Source organism: Oncorhynchus nerka, linkage group LG15, assembly GCF_034236695.1.
Source record: "Oncorhynchus nerka isolate Pitt River linkage group LG15, Oner_Uvic_2.0, whole genome shotgun sequence".
NCBI classification, from domain to species: domain Eukaryota; kingdom Metazoa; phylum Chordata; class Actinopteri; order Salmoniformes; family Salmonidae; genus Oncorhynchus; species Oncorhynchus nerka.
In genome coordinates this window covers 52,569,490-52,586,429 of record NC_088410.1, presented here as the reverse complement: position 1 = coordinate 52,586,429, position 16,940 = coordinate 52,569,490, and the positions used below count along the sequence as shown (strand labels likewise).

At 54.3% G+C, this 16,940-nt stretch overlaps 1 protein-coding gene across 2 annotated transcripts in view; it reads left to right on the top strand.

Moving 5' to 3' along the window:
* rbl1 (retinoblastoma-like 1 (p107)) overlaps positions 1 to 15,037 on the top strand; it is a 58,520-nt gene extending 43,483 nt beyond the window's left edge. Inside the window, exons 17-22 of one of the 2 annotated variants that reach the window (XM_065001676.1) lie at positions 8,098 to 8,274; positions 9,797 to 9,868; positions 10,089 to 10,176; positions 10,935 to 11,083; positions 11,574 to 11,738; positions 12,479 to 15,037. In XM_065001676.1, coding sequence (XP_064857748.1) covers positions 8,098 to 8,274; positions 9,797 to 9,868; positions 10,089 to 10,176; positions 10,935 to 11,083; positions 11,574 to 11,738; positions 12,479 to 12,652 — 825 coding nt within the window. In that variant the 3' untranslated portion in view covers positions 12,653 to 15,037. Of the gene's footprint in view, positions 1 to 8,097; positions 8,275 to 9,796; positions 9,869 to 10,088; positions 10,177 to 10,922; positions 11,084 to 11,573; positions 11,739 to 12,478 lie in introns of both variants that reach the window. The other variant, XM_065001675.1, reaches the window with a different exon arrangement.
* Positions 15,038 to 16,940: the final 1,903 nt, after the last annotated feature.

Genomic DNA, 16,940 nt, shown 5'->3' with positions numbered 1-16,940 from the left:
CGCCCCCTCCCGCTCTCTCTCGCCCCCTCCCGCTCTCTCTCGCCCCCTCCCGCTCTCTCTCTCGCCCCCTCCCGCTCTCTCTCGCCCCCTCCCGCTCTCTCTCTCTCGCGCCCCCTCCCGCTCTCTCTCTCCCCCTCCCGCTCTCTCTCTCTCGCCCCCTCCCGCTCTCTCTCTCTCCCCCTCCCGCTCTCTCTCTCTCGCCCCTCCGCTCTCTCTCTCTCTCCCCCCTCCCGCTCTCTCTCTCCCCCTCCCGCTCTCTCTCGCCCCCTCCCGCTCTTTCTCTCCCGCCCCTCTCGCCCCCTCCCGCTCTCTCTCGCCCCCTCCCGCTCTCTCTCTCCCCCTCCCGCTCTCTCTCGCCCCCTCCCGCTCTCTCTCGCCCCCTCCCGCTCTCTCTCTCCGCCCCTCCCGCTCTCTCTCGCCCCCTCCCGCTCTCTCTCTCTCTCCCCCTCCCGCTCTCTCTCTCTCCCCCTCCCGCTCTTCTCTCGCCCCCTCCCGCTCTCTCTCGCCCCCTCCCGCTCTCTCTCGCCCTCTCTCTCTCGCTCTCTCTCGCCCCCTCCCGCTCTTTCTCTCGCCCCCTCCCGCTCTCTCTCTCGCCCCCTCCCGCTCTCTCTCGCCCCCTCCTCTCTCTCTCTCGCCCCCTCTCGCTCTCTCTCTCCCCCTCCCGCTCTCTCTCGCCCCCTCCCGCTCTCTCTCGCCCCCTCTCTCTCGCCCCCTCCCGCTCTCTCTCTCCGCCCCCTCCCGCCCCCTCCCCCTCCCGCTCTCTCTCTCGCCCCCTCCCGCTCTCTCTCGCCCCCTCCCGCTCTCTCTCTCGCCCCCTCCCGCTCTCTCTCTCTCCCCCCTCCCGCTCTCTCTCGCCCCCTCCCGCCCCCTCTCTCTCTCGCCCTCTCTCGCCCCTCCCGCCTCCCGCCCCCTCTCGCTCTCTCTCTCCCCCTCCCCCTCCCTCTCCCCTCCCCGCTCTCTCTCTCTCTCGCCCCCTCCCGCTCTCTCTCTCTCCCCCCTCCGCTCTCTCTCTCTCTCTCCTCCCTCGCCCCCTCCCCCGCTCTCTCTCTCTCTCCCCCCCCCTCCCGCTCTCTCTCTCTCGCCCCTCCCGCTCTCTCTCTCTCGCCCCCTCCCCTCCCGCTCTCTCTCTCTCCCCCCTCCGCTCTCTCTCTCGCCCCCTCTCGCTCTCTCTCTCTCCCCCTCTCGCTCTCTCTCTCTCTCCCCCTCTCGCTCTCTCTCTCGCCCCCTCTCCCGCTCTCTCTCTCTCGCCCCTCTCTCGCTCTCTCTCTCCCGCTCCCCTCTCGCTCTCTCTCTCTCCCCCCTCTCGCTCTCTCTCTCGCCCCCTCTCTCGCTCTCTCTCTCGCCCCCTCCCGCTCTCTCTCTCTCGCCCCCTCCCTCTCTCTCTCTCCGCCCCCTCCCGCTCTCTCTCTCGCCCCCTCCCGCTCTCTCTCTCCCCCTCCCGCTCTCTCTCTCTCTCCCGCCTCCCGCTCTCTCTCTCCCCCTCCCGCTCTCTCTCTCTCTCCCCCTCCCGCTCTCTCTCTCCCCCCTCCCGCTCTCTCTCTCTCTCTCTCCCCCTCCCCGCTCTCTCTCTCTCTCTCTCTCTCTCGCCCCCTCCCGCTCTCTCTCTCTCGCCCCCTCCCGCTCTCTCTCTCGCCCCTCCTCTCTCTCTCTCTCTCTCCCCCTCCCGCTCTCTCTCTCTCCCGCTCTCTCTCCCCCTCCCGCTCTCTCTCGCCCCCTCCCGCTCTCTCTCTCTCCCGCTCTCTCTCTCTCCCGCTCTCTCTCTCGCCCCCTCCCGCTCTCTCTCTCGCCCCCTCCCGCTCTCTCTCTCGCCCCCTCTCTCTCTCGCCCCTCTCTCTCTCTCTCTCTCCCCCCCTCTCTCTCTCGCCCCCTCTCTCTCTCCCGCCCCCCCTCTCTCTCTCGCCCCCTCTCTCTCTCTCTCGCCCCCTCCCTCGCTCTCTCTCTCTCTCCCGCTCCCCTCCCGCTCTCTCTCTCTCTCTCTCTCTCTCTAGCCCCCTCCCGCTCTCTCTCTCTCTCCCCCCTCCCGCTCTCTCTCTCTCTCGCCCCCTCCCGCTCTCTCTCTCTCTCGTCCCCTCCCTCGCTCTCTCTCTCTCTCGCTCTCCTCTCTCTCTCTCTCTCTCGCCCCCTCTCTCTCTCTCTCGCCCTCCCCTCTCTCTCTCGCCCCCTCCGCTCTCTCTCTCTCTCGCCCCTCCCGCTCTCTCTCTCTCTCCCGCCCCTCTCTCTCGCCCCTCCCGCTCTCTCTCTCCCCTCCTCGCTCTCTCTCTCTCTCTCCCCCTCCCGGCTCTCTCTCTCTCTCTCGCCCCCTCCCGCTCTCTCTCTCTCTCTCTCGCCCCCCCGCTCCTCTCTCGCTCTCTCTCTCTCTCGCCCCCTCCCGCCCCTCCTCGCCCCCTCCCGCTCTCTCTCTCGCTCCCTCCCTCTCTCTCGCCCCCTCCCTCCCTCTCTCTCTCTCTCCCCCTCTCTCTCTCGCCCCCCCGCTCTCTCTCTCTCGCCCCTCCCGCTCTCTCTCTCTCTCGCCCCTTTCTCTCGCCCCCTCCCGCTCTCTCTCTCTCGCCCCTCCCGCTCTCTCTCTCCCCTCCCGCTCTCTCTCTCTCTCCTCCTCCCGCTCTCTCTCTCTCTCCCCCCCTCCCGCTCTCTCTCTCCCCTCCCTCGCCCCTCTCTCTCTCTCTCTCTCCCCCTCCCGCTCTCTCTCTCCCCCTCCCGCTCTCTCTCTCTCTCTCTCTCCGCCCCCCCGCTCTCTCTCTCCCCCCTCCCTCTCGCTCTCTCTCTCTCCCCTCCCGCTCTCTCTCTCTCTCTCTCTCCCCTCCCGCTCTCTCTCTCTCGCCCCCTCCCGCTCTCTCTCTCTCTCCCCCTCCCGCTCTCTCTCTCTCTCTCCCCCCTCCCGCGCTCTCTCTCTCCCTCGCCCCCTCCCGCTCTCTCCTCTCTCGCCCCTCCCCGCTCTCTCTCTCTCTCTCGCCCCCTCCCGCTCTCTCTCTCTCTCGCCCCCTCCCGCTCTCTCTCTCTCTCGCCCCCTCCCGCTCTCTCTCTCGCCCCCTCCCGCTCTCTCTCTCGCCCCTCCCGCTCTCTCTCTCGCCCCCTCCCGCTCTCTCTCTCCCCTCCCGCCCTCTCTCCGCCCCTCCCCGCTCTCTCTCTCGCCCCCTCCCGCTCTCTCTCTCGCCCCCTCCCGCTCTCTCTCTCGCCCCCCCCCTCTCTCTCTCTCTCGCCCCCTCCCGCTCTCTCTCTCTCTCTCTATCTCTCTCCCCCTCGCTCTCTCTCTCGCCCCCCCGCTCTCTCTCTCGCCTCCCTCTCTCTCTCGCCCCCTCGCTCGCTCTCTCTCTCCCGCTCTCTCTCTCGCCCCCCTCGCTCGCTCTCTCTCTCGCCCCCCTCTCTCGCTCTCTCTCTCGCCCCCCCGCTCGCTCTCTCTCTCTCTCCCCCCTCCCGCGCTCTCTCTCTCTCTCCTCCCCCCCTCTCTCTCTCTCTCTCGCCCCCTCCCGCTCTCTCTCTCCGCCCCCTCCCGCTCTCTCTCTCGCCCCCTCCCGCTCTCTCTCTCCCCTCCCGCTCTCTCTCTCGCCCCCTCTCTCTCTCTCGCCCCCTCCCCGCTCGCTCTCTCTCTCCCCCTCCCCCTCCCGCTCTCTCTCTCGCCCCCTCCCCGCCTCGCTCTCTCTCTCTCTCCCCTCCCGCTCCCCTCCCGCTCTCTCTCTCTCTCTCGCCCCCTCCCGCTCTCTCTCTCCCGCCCCCTCCCGCTCTCTCTCTCGCCCCCTCTCGCTCTCTCTCTCGCCCCCTCCCGCTCTCTCTCTCGCCCCCTCCCGCTCTCTCTCTCGCCCCCTCCCTCTCGCTCTCTCTCTCGCTCTCTCTATCTCCCTCCCGCTCTCTCTCCCCCTCTCTCTCTCTCTCTCTCCCCCTCTCGCTCTCTCTCTCGCCCCCTCCCGCTCTCTCTCGCCCCCTCTCTCTCTCTCCCCCTCCCGCTCTCTCTCTAGCCCCCCTCTCTCTCTCTCTCTCGCCCCCCCCGCTCGCTCTCTCTCTCTCTCGCCCCCCTCCCTCTCTCGCTCTCTCTCTCTCTCCCGCCCTCCTCCGCTCTCTCTCTCTCCCCCTCCCGCCCCTCTCTCTCTCTCGCCCCCTCCCTCTCTCTCTCTCTCGCCCCCTCCGCTCTCTCTCTCCCCTCCCCCTCCCGCTCTCTCTCTCGCCCGCTCCCTCCCTCCGCTCTCTCTCTCGCCCCCTCCCGCTCTCTCTCTCTCCCCTCCCCTCTCTCCCCCTCCCGCTCTCTCTCTCTCTCCCCCGCTCTCTCCTCTCTCGCCCGCTCTCTCTCTCGCCCCCTCTCGCCCCCCCGCTCTCTCTCTCTCTCGCCCCCTCCGCTCTCTCTCTCTCTCTCTCTCTCTCTCCCCCTCGCTCTCTCTCTCTCTCTCTCGCCCCCCTCCGCTCCCCTCCCGCTCTCTCTCTCTCGCCCCCTCCCGCTCTCTCTCTCTCTCGCCCCCCCGCTCTCTCTCTCTCTCGCCCCCTCCCCGCTCTCTCTCTCGCCCCCCCGCTCTCTCTCTCCCCTCTCTCTCTCTCCCTCCCCTCTCTCTCTCTCCCCCTCTCTCTCTCCCCCCTCCCGCTCTCTCTCTCTCTCTCCCCTCCCGCTCTCTCTCTCTCTCTCCCCCCTCCCTCTCTCTCTCTCTCCCCTCCTCGCTCTCCCGCTCTCTCTCTCTCCCTCCCGCTCTCTCTCTCTCTCCCCTCTCTCTCTCTCTCCGCTCTCTCTCTCTCGCCCCTCCCGCTCTCTCTCTCTCTCGCCCCCTCCCTCTCTCTCTCTCCCCCTCCCTCGCTCTCTCTCTCTCTCCCCCCCGCTCTCTCTCTCTCTCCTCTCTCTCTCTCTCTCTCTAAGCCCCCTCCGCTCTCTCTCTCTCTCCGCTCTCTCTCTCCCGCTCTCTCTCTCTCTCTCTCTCTCTCTCCCCCTCCCGCTCTCTCTCTCTCTCTCTCTCTCTCGCCCCCTCCCGCTCTCTCTCTCTCTCTCTCGCCCCTCCCGCTCTCTCTCTCGCCCCCTCCCCTCCCGCTCTCTCTCTCCTCTCCTCTCTCTCTCTCTCTCCCCCTCCGCTCTCTCTCTCTCCCCCTCCCGCTCTCTCTCTCGCCCCCTCCCTCTCTCTCTCTCGCCCCCTCCCGCTCTCTCTCTCGCCCCCTCCGCTCTCTCTCTCGCCCCCTCCCGCTCTCTCTCTCGCCCCTCTCCCGCTCTCTCTCTCGCCCCCTCCCGCTCTCTCTCTCGCCCCCTCCCTCTCTCTCTCGCTCTCTCTCTCTCGCCCCCTCCTCTCGCTCTCTCTATCTCTCGCCCCCCTCGCTCTCTCTCTCTCTCTCTCCCCCCTCGCTCTCTCTCTCGCCCCCTCCCGCTCTCTCTCTCTCCCCCCCGCTCTCTCTCTCTCTCGCCTCCCCCCTCGCTCGCCCCCTCCCGCTCTCTCTCTCGCCCCCTCCCGCCCCCTCCCATCTCTCTCTCTCTCGCCCCCTCCTCGCTCTCTCTCTCTCCCCTCCTCTCTCTCTCTCGCCCCCTCCTGGCTCTCTCTCTCGCCCCCTCCCCCTCTCTCTCTCGCCCCTCCCGCTCTCTCTCTCGCCCCTCCCCCTCCTCTCGCTGGCTCCCGCTCTCTCTCTCTCGCCCCCTCCCTCTCTCTCTCTCTCCCCGCTCTCTCTCTCCCGCTCCCCTCTCGCTCCCGCTCTCTCTCTCTCGCCCCTCCCGCTCTCTCTTCTCTCCGCCCCCTCCTCGCTCTCTCTCTCGCCCCCCCCGCTCTCTCTCTCTCGCCCCCTCCCGCTCTCTCTCTCGCCCCTCTCGCTCCCTCCTCGCCCCCTCCCGCTCTCTCTCTCGCCCCCCTCCCGCCCCCTCTCGCTCGCTCTCTCTCTCTCGCCCCCCCGCTCGCTCTCTCTCGCCCCCTCCTCGCTCTCTCTCTCGCCCCCTCGCTCGCTCTCTCTCTCGCCCCCCTCCTCGCTCTCTCTCTCGCCCCCTCGCTCTCTCTCTCGCCCCCTCGCTCTCTCTCTCCCCCCTCGCTCGCTCTCTCTCTCCCCCCTCCCGCTCTCTCTCTCTCCCCCTCTCTCCCCCTCCCGCTCTCTCTCCCCCCCCCCGCTCTCTCTCTCTCTCCCCCCTCCCGCTCTCTCTCTCTCCCCGCTCTCTCTCTCTCCTCCCGCTCTCTCTCCCCCTCTCTCTCTCTCTCTCTCCCCCACCCTCGCTCGCTCTCTCTCTCTCGTCACCCTCGCTCGCTCTCTCTCTCGTCACCCTCTCTCTCTCTCTCTCCCAACTCTCTCTCTCTCTCGTCCCCCTCTCTCTCTCTCTGCCCCGCTCCACGCTCTCTCTCTCCCCCTCGCTCTCTCTCTCTCTCTCCTCTCCCCGCTCTCTCTCTCCCCCTCCCGCTCTCTCTCTCCCTCCCTCCCGCTCTCTCTCTCTCCCCTCGCTCTCTCTCTCTCTCTCTCTCTCCCCCCCCGCTCTCTCTCTCTCTCCCCCTCGCCCGCTCTCTCTCTCGCCCCCCCTCTCTCGCTCTCTCTCTCCCCTCCTCTCTCTCTCTCTCTCTCGCCCCTCCCTGCCCGCTCTCTCTCCCCCCTCGCCCGCTCTCTCTCTCCCCCTCTCCGCCCCCTCTCTCGTCACCCTCTCTCTCTCTCCCCGCTCTCTCTCTCTCGCTCACCTCTCTCTCGCCCGCTCTCTCTCTCTCTCTCGTCACCCTCGCTCCCGCTCTCTCTCTCTCGTCACCCTCGCTCGCTCTCTCTCTCTCGCTCACCTCTGCCCCCCTCGCTCGCTCTCTCTCTCTCTCGCCCCTCGTCACCTCTCTCTCGTCCCCTCCTCGCTCTCTCTCTCTCGTCACCCTCCCCCTCGCTCGCTCTCTCTCTCCCGCCGCTCTCTCTCTCCCCTCCCGCTCACTCTCTCTCGCCCCTCGCTCTCTCTCTCTCGTCACCCTCGCTCGCTCTCTCTCGTCACCCTCCTCGCTCTCTCTCTCTCGTCACCTCGCTCGCCCTCTCCTCGTCACCTCTGCTCTCTCTCTCTCCCCCCCCGCTCTCTCGCCCCCCGCTCTCTCTCTCGCCCCCCCCTCGCTCTCTCTCGCCCCCTCCTCTCTCTCGCCCCCCGCTCTCTCTCTCGCCCCCCCGCTCTCTCTCGTCCCCCCCGCTCTCTCTCGCCACCCCGCTCGCTCTCTCTCGCCCCCCCCGCTCGCTCTCTCTCTCCCCCCCCTCTCTCCGCTCTCTCCCCCCCCGCTCTCTCCCCCCTCGCTCTCTCTCGCTCTCTCCCCCTCGCTCTCTCTCTCTAAGCCCCCTCTCTCTCCCCCTCGCTCTCTCTCCCCCCTCGCTCTCTCTCGCTCTCTCCCCCCTCGCTCTCTCTCCCCCCTCGCTCTCTCTCGCTCTCTCTCCCCCCTCGCTCTCTCTCGCTCTCCTCTCGCTCGCTCTCTCGCCCCCCCCTCGCTCGCTCTCTCTCGCTGCTCCCCCCCTCGCTCTCGCTCTCTCTCGCCCCCCCTCTCGCTCGCTCTCTCCCCCCTCGCTCGCTCTCTCCCCCCCTCGCTCGCTCTCTCCCCCCCTCGCTCTCTCGCCCCCCTCGCTCTCTCTCTCTCTCCCCCTCCCTCTCCCGCCCCCTTGCCCTCCCCCTCACTCGCCCTCACTCGCCCCCGGCTCTCTCTCTCGCCCTCTCTCGTCCCCCGGCTCTCTCTCGCTCTCTCTCGCCCCCTTCGCTGTCTTTCTTGCCCCCTCGCTCGCTCTCTCTCCCCCCCTCGCTCTCTCTCGCCCCCCCCTGTTCTCTCTCTCGCCCACCCACTCTCGTGCTTGCTTTCGCACTCTTTCCCTCGCTCCCTCCCCCTCTCTCTCTCGCCCCCTCTCGTGCTCGCTTTCGCACTCTTTCCTTCCTACTCTCGCTCTCTCTCCCCCCCTCACTCGCCCTCTCCCCCCCGCTCCGCCCCCCTCTCGCTCTCTCTCGCCCCCCCCCCTTCGGCTCTCTCTCTCTCTCTCGCCCCCCTTGTTCTCTCTCTCGCCCACCCACTCTCGTGCTCGCTTTCGCACTCTTTCCCTCGCCCCCCCCCCTCTCTCTCCCCCTCTCGTGCTCGCTTTCGCACTCTTTCCTTCCTACTCTCTCGCCCTCGTGCTCTCTCGCTCTTGCTCCCCCTCGCTCGCGCTCACTCTCTCCCCCCGTGCTCTCTGTAGGTGTACCACCTGGCCAGTGTGCGGCTGAGAGATCTGTGCGTTAGGCTGGACATCTCGGCAGAGCTGCGGGGCAAGATCTGGACTTGCTTTGAGCACTCCATCGTCCAGTGTCCGGAGCTGATGAAAGACAGACACCTGGACCAGCTCCTCCTTTGCGCCATCTACATAATCTCTAAGGTACTAAAGCACTGTGGAGAAAGATTTGCTTATTTTTGTTGTTTTACCATCTTCAGTTGAATGCATTGATTAAGCCTCTTGAGAGCCACTGCTAAAGGGCTTTCTACGTGGCTGTGTTTCTGGATTCACTGAATGAGATGAGCGATGTTCTGTTGGTCTTGAACAGAGGGATTGACACGTTGATAATGACTTGATTATTTCTGTGTCATGCAGGGCACCTAGTACTTAGTATGGCACTTTCTTGTTTTTATTTCTTATGTGGACCATCTGCTAGATTGTCTTGTTAAAACTGGTGTTTTATGTTCCCTAGTCACCAGAATGTTTAAACGGAATGTATTGATTAGTTGTGACATGGCTGGCTCAGACATGGCATTAGAATGGCATTTTAATTCTGTGGGTGCACATGCTTATGTAGTTGTTATAATGGACAAACTGCCCAAAATGGTGAATAATGGGACCTACCTGTGTTGATCTGCTTGCCCTCATCTCATATTTAAACATAGATGCAGTACAGGAGTCATTGGAATGGTGCACATTTAACAAATCTGATCTAACGGCGTGGATATTCGTCAATTCCGTCAGGATCTCTGTATTGTAACAGGCCTTCCGTGTGGTTACTTAAGTCCGATTTTGATATATTTGTCTGTTTTCACATCATAACATGTGGAAGTTAACTCCCATTCTTATAAGCTGGTTAGCATAGCTCGCATACTGAATTCGGTGGTGGTAGTCAGTTGTTGTTTTTAACTGCAATGCAGTTGATTGGTAACAATGGCATGAACACGTGTTGGGGTTGGCATCCATACAAAAAGCATTATACTGTGGTTTGAGAAATATATCAATTTTTTTGCCTCAATAGTTTGAAATGCACAAACAATAGTGTGAATGTAGGTAGATTTTGCCAGGGGGCAATGAGGAGACTGGATCTTAACCCATGGCCCTTCCCCCCCATGTGTTTCCATGGCAATTCCATTGTTTTGGTCGAGTTCGATTGGGCGCATCTATGGCACATTTCCATGAGGGAAAACTGTAATCTAACAATTGACTCAATAAAACAATGTATGTGTCCATCCTACTGCAATAAATGCCATACTCCGGATGGCCCATATCATAAAGAAGCCTCCTAATCACATTATCTTATTGACTCAATGTTACCTTCAGCAGAATTGACTCATTTTCACTGTAGAATATTATTCTGACTGCATATTCAGCATATAAATCCTCCCAATATTCGATAGCTATTTTCATATTTTTTTTACACATCTGTTTCTGATCTCTAGGTGTCCGTCCTTCAATAGATAATCAAATAGTAACAATTATGTGTTAGGGTAGTAGAACCCACAGATTTTTGTTTTGTTTTTGGATTTTAAGAAAGCTGTACCCAGAGGAAGAAGGACATGTCTTGCCGGTCCCTGGCACAAACACGTTTTACCGCTGTCGTAGAGACATTCAACAGTTTTTTTTCTCACCTGAGTGATTGTTGCTTGGTTTCCTATTAATAGTGTACATATGAATGTTGTAGATTACGAAAGAAGGCCACACATTCCAGGACATCATGAAATGTTACCGCAGTCAACCACAAGCCAGCAGTCATGTAAGTGATCCCACATGCCAGGTTTTTCTGAATTCCTCCGTACTTTATTTCAAGATCTTCTCAAACACTTCTGCAGAGGGAGGTGTGCATAGTCAGAAAACCGATTTTAATATAGACCACTAATATTATATTACATATATAGAATTTGTGCCTGTCGTGAAGTCAAAAAATAATTTGAGTGATGTGTTCCTTATGGCTCTTGTTTATGCTCACTCCACAGGTCTACCGCAGTGTCCTCATCCGACCCAGCAGCACCAGAGAACAGCCCTCAGACGAGAACATGGAAGTGGACCCCTCTGGTGGAACATGTAAGACAGCACACCCCCAAATAGCCTTTCTATCTGCAGCTGTCCACTACTGGAGTATAGCCAGGTGGTTCAGAGTTATTTTCAGACCACTAAAAGATACCTCGACCCTGAGAAAGACTCTGGAAATGAATCCCACTGAATGTAACCTGAATGAATGTCCAGCTGTTTAAAAATGTTGGTTTCATATGGCTTGTTTCTAGCACAGAAATTATGGAAAAAAATATAATATTATTTTAAAATTATATATCAAAAATTATATTGATACTGTAAGCATATTTTGAAGATAAATACGCAACTCAGAGGACGAAAAGGTCCATGGAAATAGTGTTTTTTTCTGTAATATCAATGGGTCAGAGACATGGGAGGAATTTCAGTCTGGGACTCATAGCTACATGACAAGTTCTCATTGGTCCAAATTGTTTATACATTGAACCTGAAATAGGATACTTGTTATCTGGCCATTGGCCCAGTTTTATTGCAAGGAATTCTAGTTAGTCAACCACAGGCTAGGCCTGGGTTATAACACTACATCCTGTCCCTTTGTTCTGTGGAGAGAATCACTGAGGACAGGGAAGAAATTATTACCTACTTCCAAGCATGATTTGTCCTCTTTGAGTAAACCTGTTTTCCTCCCCCTGATTTGCTTTGGGGTCTGTGTTATTGAAGAATAACATCAACTGCTAACATAACGGTAGGCAGACTCTTTGGTGATATGAGTATCCATTACTGAACAATGCATCCACCAGCCTTAATTTCAGCTGCTGAGAAAGCCGACCAGAGCAGCAGAGAGGAGGCTCTTGCCCAAGGCGAGGAGCGCGGCGACCTCATCCAGTTCTACAACTCTGTCTATGTGCTGAAGATTAAGGGCTTTGCCCTCCGATACGCCGCCCCCAGCATGGACAACAGGGTATGGTATGAGGTCTGATACCAACAGGCTCGGGAGACCATTTCTATCTACAAGCGATCTGAACTGGTCTGATCACCTGCACTGACTCTCCACACCATGGCACACATGCATTCACACACACATTCATTCATGCTACACACAAATCACAACTGCCGATAGCAGACTCTTCTCTACTATTGCTAACTCTGCACAATTTAAACAATTGCCCTCTAATCCCCCTTCCCTGATACCCTGTGTAAATATTTTACTATAAATTGTGCTTTCTTATATTCTACTGTGCCATTTACTTTCTGTTCATGTTATTTCTTATTGTTGCATTGTCGAAGGAACCTGCATGTTAGCATTTCGTTGGACAGTATATACTAATTAAACTTTAATCATGGGCATACTTCTGTCCTGACACCAGTTCACTGTCAGTATCTAGTCAGAAGTTTGAGATTTGTAAGCTAGTTGTCTGTAGTTAGTTGTTTTGTTCCCTCTTGTCTTCCAGATGGAGGCCCCTCCTCTGTCCCCGTTCCCCTCGATGAGAGCCCAGCCCCTGTCCCCCCGCCGCATCTCCCAGAGACACTCGATCTACGTGTCCCCACACAAGAACGGCTCCTGTCTCACCCCGAACTCTGCCTACACCTACAAGATCAACGGCAGCCCCTCCAAAGTATGTCCCCACCCTTATGCATGTATGTGTTTGTATTTTGAAGAGGCAGTACTGAAGTTTAGATGCACATTTTTTACATCAAATTGTGTTGTCTGTATGGTTCATATACACATGCTTTAACATAAATCAATGTATTAACTCATGAATCAACATTATCCATAGTTTAAGGCAATATGTTTTGCACATATGTGTGGGGAGGTGTGGTCCTTTCTTTCCAATTAGGTAATTTATGGACAATATTTCAGTCCATTTACCTTGATGTTTGTCAAACCTCTCCTCGGGGAGCCCCAGGCGTTTCACAATTTTGCTGAACTAGCACACCTGATTGAAGTAGTCAAGGACTTGATGATTAGTTGATCAGGACTGGCGTGTTATCTCTGGAATAATTCAAATATATTTGATGGCCAGGTGTACGCTAGGAGAGGCAGATTTTTTAAACATTTATTTAACTAGGCAAGTCAGTTAAAGAACAAATTATTATTTACACTGACTGCCAAACCCGGACGAGGCTGGGCCAATTTTTCGCTGCCCTATGGTACTCCCAATCACAGCCGGATGTGATACAGCCTGGATTCGAACCAGGGACTGTAGTGACACCTCTTGCACTGAGATGCAGTGCCTTAGACTGCTGCGCCACTCAGGATTTAGGGGACCCCTTTTGGCTCAGGGGCCAAGGTTCCTTTACTTCCTGTCTGTATGTTAATGTTAGCTCACCTGTGCTTTACCCCCTCCTTCCGCAGGAACTGACTGACATCAACCGGATGATCCGCCAGGGCGGGGTGAGCAGGAAAAGGGCCTTTTCCATGGAGGGCGACTACTTGGGCGAGTCCCCCACCAAACGGGTGTGTCCTGAGAGCGAGGATGTGCTGCTCAAACGGCTGCAGGACGTGGTCAGCGAGAGAGCCCACCACTGAGAACCCCACCCTGAAACTCAATCTCCTTTTAAGAACCCCACATTCCAGTGCCAACAACTCATTAATGTCTTCTGCAAGTGCTTACCCTACTTACAGCATGAGTCTATCTTTTTCTGGTCAACATTTCTTTGTTTTCAGATGTGATTTCAAAGTGAAGGACAAAGGTTGGTGATGAACCAAAACCTGCGTTGCTTTTAAATTGTCCATGGACTTCAAGACTGTGACCAAAATAGGCTTTTGCTGCTGAATTTGTCTATCATAAATGATCCTTTGGCCCTCTATTGCATTGTAAAGTATGCAGGCGGTATCATAGCAGAAAGGGCTAGTCTCTATATGAAATATGGCAGTTGACTTTCTTTTCCCTTCATGCTGCTAATTAAGGCAGCATTTGTGTAGTATCTACACTTTTTATTTGGTCTTATTTTAAGGGAAATTTCTGAGTTATGGTTAGTGGTGCTATTTTTGATAAAATATAAATTTGTTTTTAATCTTAACTCAACATCTTACAGTAAATCTAAACATCAACTCCATACCAACATGTCTGGTATTGCACAATTACTTGCTTGATCCTTGATGTAGTAGGTGCTCAAATTTGATGGGTTTCTTATCAGGAGTTGAAAATCCAAATGTTACAACAACCGCATTTAGTAAATGAGCATCATTATGTCATACATTGTATTTGGAAAGTATTTAGACCCCTTGACTTTTTGATATTATTCTTAAATGTATATTTTCCTCATCAATCTACACACCATACCCCATAATGACAAAGCAAAAACAGGTTCTTAGAAATGTTTGCAAATGTATAAAAAAATAAACACTATCACATTTTAAATAAGTATTCAGACCCTTTTACTCAGTACTTTGTTGAAGCACCTTTTGCAGCGATTACAACCTCAACTCTTCTTGGGTATGACGCTACAAGCTTGTCACACCTGTATTTGGGTAGTTTCTCCCATTCTCTGTAGATCCTCTCAAGCTCTGTCAGGTTGGATGGGGAGCGTCACTGCAAAACTATTTTCAGGTCTCTCCAGAGATGTTTGATTGGTTTCTAGTCCGGGCTCTGGCTGGACCACTCAAGGGCACCCAGAGACTTGTCCCGAAGCCATTCCTGCGTTGTCTTGGCTGTGTGCTTAGGGTCGTTATCCTGTTGGAAGGTGAACCTTTGCCCCAGTCTGATGTCCTGAGGGCTCTGGAGCAGGTTATCATCAAGGATCTCTCTATATTTTGCTCTGTTCATCTTTCCCTCGATCCTGAATTCTCCCAGTCCATGCCGCTGAAGAACATCCCCACAGCATGATGCTGCCACCACCATGCTTCGACCTAGGGATGGTGCCAGGTTTCCTCCAGATGTGACGCTTGGCATTCAGGCCAAAGAGTTCAATCTTGGTTTCATCAGACCAGAGCATCTTGTTTCTCATGGTCTGAGAGTCCTTTAGGTGCCTTTTTGGCTAACCTCAAGCAGGCTGTTGTGCCTTTTACTAAGGAGTGACTTCCGGCTGGCCATTCTACCATAAAGACCTGATTGGTGGAATGATGCAGAGATGGTTGTCCTTCTGGAAGGTTCTCCCATCTACACAGGGAAACTCTGGAGCCCTGTCAGAGTAACTATCGGGTTATTGGTCACTTCCCTGACCAAAGCCCTTCTCCCCCATTGTTCCGTTTGGCTGGGCAGTTGCCTTCTAGGAAGTCTTGGTGGTTCCAAACTTCTTCCATTTAAGAATGATGGAGGCCACTGTGTTCCCGAGGACCTTCAATGCTGCAGAATTTTTTGGTGCCCATCTCCAGATCTGTGCCCTTACTCAATCCTGTTGAGGAGCTCTACGGACAATTCCTTCGACGTCATGGCTTGGTTTTTGCTCTGACATGCACTGTCAACTGTGGTACCTTCATGGTGACAGGTGTGTGCCTTTCCAAATCAATTTACCACAGGTGGACTCCAGTCAAGTTGTAGAAACAAGGATGATCAATGGAAACAGGATGCACCTGAGCCCAATTTTGAGTGTGATACCAAAGGGACTGAATACTTGTGTAAATAAGGTATGTTTATTTTTTAGACATTTGCACAAAAAATGCAAAACCCGTTTTGGCTTTGTCGTGGAGTATTGTGTAGATTTTTATTTTATTTTTGTTTTCATCCATTTTAGATTAAGGCTGTAACAATGTGGAAAAAGTAAATGGGTCTGAATACACCATACATGTGCCCGCATTGTCTTCTTTGTTAAATATTATGTTGGAGTAATCTTTTTTAATGATGTGACACTGTCAAACTACATCAGTGTTTTATGAAATTAGTGTTTTACTGGTGATGATGATTGGTCACATATTAATGATCTTTTCCTAACTATTGTATTAGCACTGTTGTACAATAAAACGTTGATATCCGTTTCCTTTTTATTTTCACCAAAATGCTCCGAGCCAAATGTATGTTCATGATTACATTGTCAATAGATAATACATCTACTTATTCTCATTTCCTCAGAATATTTATTAGGCTATTATACTCGTATAACTGACCGTGCCTTGGCAAGTTGGATGTCCTCATAGGATGGTATAACTCATCACAAAATATTTTGTGAAGCGATTGTATCACTGTCGTAGTCTTTGGCAAGTAAAAAATAGATTAACACAATCAACTGATCACAGAATCTACTACATTGCAACACGTCCTTTTAGATTTTGCTCCATGCCACATTGTAGTACTACTATGTATCATGTTCCTGCATTGTGCATATAGTACCAGTCAAACGTTTGGACACCTACTCATTCCAGAGTTTATTTTTACCGTATTCTACTTTGTAGAATGATAGTGAAGACAAACTGAAAAATCACATATGGTATCATGCCATTAACAAAAGTGTTAAACAAATCAAAATATATTTGAGATTCTTCAAAGTGGCCACAGCTTTGCACACTCTTGGCATTCTGTCAACCGGCTTCATGAGATAGTCACCTGGAATGCATTTGTTAAAAGTTCATTTGTGGAATTTCCTTCCTTAATGCAGTTGAGCCAATCAGTTGTGTTGTGACAAGGTAGGGGTAGTATACAGAAGATAGCCCTATTTGGTAAAAGACCAAGTCCATATTATGGCAAGAACAGCTCAAATAAGCAAAGAGAAATGACAGTCCATTACTTTAAGATATGGTCAGTCAATACGGAACCTTTCAAGAATTTTGAAAGTTTCTTCAAGTGCAGTTGCAGAAACTGGCTCTCATGAGGACTGCCACAGAAAATAAATACCCAGAGTTAGTGCTAAGTCATGGCTGGTTCCACCCCTCCCATGCAGACCAAGGGGCATCATAAGCCACTGGGTTCATATTGTGATTATCTGCACCTGGTGTTGTTTTAATTCCCACCCAGCTTAGTCTCCCAGATGCAAGGATGATTTTGAGACAATGAGGGATTGTTCTACTCCAAAGCTATCCCCATCTCGCAATTGTGAATGAGAACTTGAACTTGCCTACCTGGTTAAATAAAGGTAAAATAAAATATAAAAAACACCCACCCCATCTTGTCAGCTCAAGCCCCACAGACACATGAAAGAGTACTCATCAAACCTTATTTGACATATAAATAGTATAACTAAATCTTGTAATTTTACCCTCACATTCCCCCATTTTGAGAATTTTCTCAAGAATTACAAGGTTTAAAAAGACTACAATATCGTAAAACAATTATCCGCAATCTAAGTCAGAGTACCTTTTTCATCAGTACAAAACAAATCATTGTGTTGATTCTGAGCCCACCCCCATTGGTCAGGATGGTAGAAACAAAAATGAGCATATCTTGTTTGATAAATCCAGGTAGTGACTCATGGTTTAAGTAAGATTTCTTCTATTTAGTGCCTAATGATACAGGACGAACATCATGATCCCACTATTTATAAGGCTATGGATATGTGCCATTAGCACAAACCTGCTATAGTTCCTGAGTATTATCATTATCACAAATTCAATTTGGCAATGGATAGAAATTAGGATCACTTTCACTCTCAGAGTTCACCCTCTACATTCACAAGGGAATGCTGAGAATAGTATCAATCTCTTTGGTACACAACTTCTTTACACAGGTCACAATCAGCTTAACAACAATCCAAACAATCAATACATTAATTGTTTCACTCATATAGATAACATGCTAAAAACTTTCTCAAATCAGTCAGTTTTAAAAATCATAACCCATCAAAACCCAATTTAGAATGATATTCTTCAGTGATTATATCACTCAAAATTAAAACCCTCAATGTAACACACATCAATACTGGCAGAAGGTACATTTATATTAAAC